This window comes from Monoraphidium neglectum (genome assembly GCF_000611645.1).
Source record: "Monoraphidium neglectum strain SAG 48.87 unplaced genomic scaffold scaffold05303, whole genome shotgun sequence".
In the NCBI taxonomy this organism is placed as follows: domain Eukaryota; kingdom Viridiplantae; phylum Chlorophyta; class Chlorophyceae; order Sphaeropleales; family Selenastraceae; genus Monoraphidium; species Monoraphidium neglectum.
The window spans coordinates 1,369-3,830 of NW_014008327.1; the positions used below are offsets into that span (position 1 = coordinate 1,369).

Genomic DNA, 2,462 nt, shown 5'->3' on the forward strand with positions numbered 1-2,462 from the left:
GGTCAGTGCCGGAGGGGCCAAGGGACCGAGAGATATTTGGCCGGAAAATTCTGGGAACAGAAACAAGGTGGGGAAGCGGGTGACCGGAGGCGTGCAGGTGCGGCCAGGGGCGAGGGGGGTGGGTGGTAAGAGGCAGCCTCACCCGCTCCCGCGCTTCGGGCGCCTCCGCTGCGCCGCCTCCGCCGCCGCCGCCGCCGCCGTTCCTCTGCGCGCCGCGCGTGGCCGCGGCCAGCAGGCGCCCCATGCGCGCGTGTGTCGTGATCTGTATCTCCATCACGCGGCAGCTGGCCCTGAGGCCCTCCACCAGGCCGTCATCACCCACAGAGCGCGCCTGGCGCGGGTGCAGGGGTGTGTGGCGATGTGATGAGAGAGAGTGTGTGTGTCGCAGAGTGTGTGACAATGTGTCTGTGTGTGTGAGAGAGGGAGAGAGAGAGAGAGAGAGAGAGAGAGAGAGAGAGAGAGAGAGAAAGAGAGAGAGAGAGTGTGTGTGTGTGTGTGTGTGTGTAGGTATGCAAGTGACCGGATGTCAGTGAACCGCAGGCAGAAGGCTGTGATAAACACCCTGAAATTCATTTTGGAGGGGTTCAGGCCAAAAGCGGCGGGGGCCAAGGGCAGAACGGCACGACCGGGCCGCCCGAATCAGCATGCCTACGGCCGCAAGCCCCTCATTCCGGCCGGACCCTGCCGCGCCGTACACCACTGCGGCCGGTGCGCCCCGTGCGGGCGCGCGGATGCGAGCGGCGCGGATGGTGCGGGCGCGGGCGCGCGCGCCGCCACCACGTCACCTGCAGCAGAGCGCTCTGGAAGGCCTCCAGCCGGGATGGCAGCGGCACCGCCTCGCCGCCCCTGCGCGCGGGTTGTGGTTGGAGCCGAGTGAAGGGGATAGGCATCGGCGGCCAGGTGGACCGAAAACCGAAAGTAGGGTGCCTGACGGCCTGCCCGCGTCTCCGTCGCCTGTTGCGCCAACAGGGGCTGGGCCAGGGGCACCGAAGGTCGAGCGCGCTTTCAAGCACCCAAACAGTGCAGGCGCAAGCGGCTGCGGGGCGGCACAATATTTGATTATCTGCCGCCCAGCCCTGGCCGTCACGCGGCCCCATGGCAGCTGCCAGACGCGAGGCATCTGCCGCACCCCCCGGGCTGCCGTATCACCAGCCACTCCGGCCTGCTCTCTGCGCCGTTCCGATCCCCATAGCAAGATTTAGAACCCTGACTGCATAGGCAACGCATGCCCAAAGCCCCCCCACCTTCCGCCCCTGCGCTCCGCCAGTGCGCGGTAGGCCTGCGCCGCGGCGGAGTAGCGGCCGCGCGCCACGTGCAGGCGGGCCAGCAGCTCCACGTGGCGCACCTGGCGCGGCGTCAGGGGGCCCACCTGCGGGGGCGCGCGTGCGTATGTGTGAGTGCGTGGGAATGAGAGTGTGTGCAGATATATGTGTATATGTGTGTGAGAGTGTGTGCAGACAAATGTGTGTGAGAGTGTGTGCAGACAAATGTGTGTGAGAGTGTGTCCGTGTATGTGTGTGTGTGTGTGTGTGTGTGTGTGTGTGTGTGCAAGGGGGGCAGGGGTGCGCATTTGCGTGCATCGTGTTTGGGCAAGTGCAGTGTGCTCCCATACAGCAGAGTGGAGGGCCGAGGTCAGCTAGGGTGGGGCGCTGGCGGGCCGCACACACGCAGGGTCACAGGTGACGCCCCGGAGCCCCTCAAACCCTTCACACCCACACCATCGACGCACGACAACACCCTCGCGACGTGCAGCCGCCGAGAGCCCCCCCCATCACGCCTTGGCCGGCAGCCCCACCCTTCAAGAGCGCGCGCGCATGCGCGCGCCGCAGCACCCGCGCCGCACTTCCGCACCTGCCCGCCGGCGCTCATGCCGGCGAGGCCGCCCTCCTGGCGCAGGTACCCCTCCAGGTGGGGGGAGGCCGCGTCGAGGCCCAGCAGGTCGTCGTCGGCGCCGGCGTCAGCCAGGGTTGAGAAGAGGCGCGAGGCCGCGTAGGCGTCGGGGGAACGCGTGACGGCCTAGGGGGAGGGCACACGTGGGTGTGGTGTGAGAGTGTGTGTGTGTATCCATGTATGCGTGTGTGTGATTGGTTGTATGCGCTTTTGTGTGTGTGGACGCACACGAGTGCTGGGATTGCGGGTTTGCCACAGGTGTGCTTGCTGGTGAGGCGGGCAGAGACGCGTTGGGGATGGGGAGAGGGCGTCGGCGGATGCGTGCGGGCAGACAGCGCAGCGCTGCAGGGTGGTGGCCGGTGGCCGGTCGCAGGGGAGGCGGGGCGACGCGTCAAAGGCGGGATAAGGGTGAAGGGGACGCTGAGTCACCACAGCAAAATCTCTGAGTAGCTGCCGCTGCGCCGCAGACCAGTCTATGGGGCTCTGAGCCCCGCTTTTTGCTGCGCTCGCGCACACGTGCACAAATGCATGCATGCAACTCCATGCATTCACCCCACCCCCCGCCAGGCCCC

General features: G+C 67.0%; 1 protein-coding gene across 1 annotated transcript in view; it reads right to left on the reverse strand.

Moving 5' to 3' along the window:
• Positions 1-2,424, reverse strand: part of MNEG_15413 (hypothetical protein) — a gene marked incomplete at both ends in the record, with an annotated part of 3,629 nt that extends 1,205 nt beyond the window's left edge. The window contains 5 exons of the mRNA XM_014036116.1: positions 143-331; positions 786-846; positions 1,245-1,369; positions 1,852-2,016; positions 2,320-2,424. Of these exons, the coding sequence (XP_013891570.1) occupies positions 143-331; positions 786-846; positions 1,245-1,369; positions 1,852-2,016; positions 2,320-2,424 (645 nt within the window). The remainder of the gene's footprint in view (positions 1-142; positions 332-785; positions 847-1,244; positions 1,370-1,851; positions 2,017-2,319) is intronic.
• Positions 2,425-2,462: the final 38 nt, after the last annotated feature.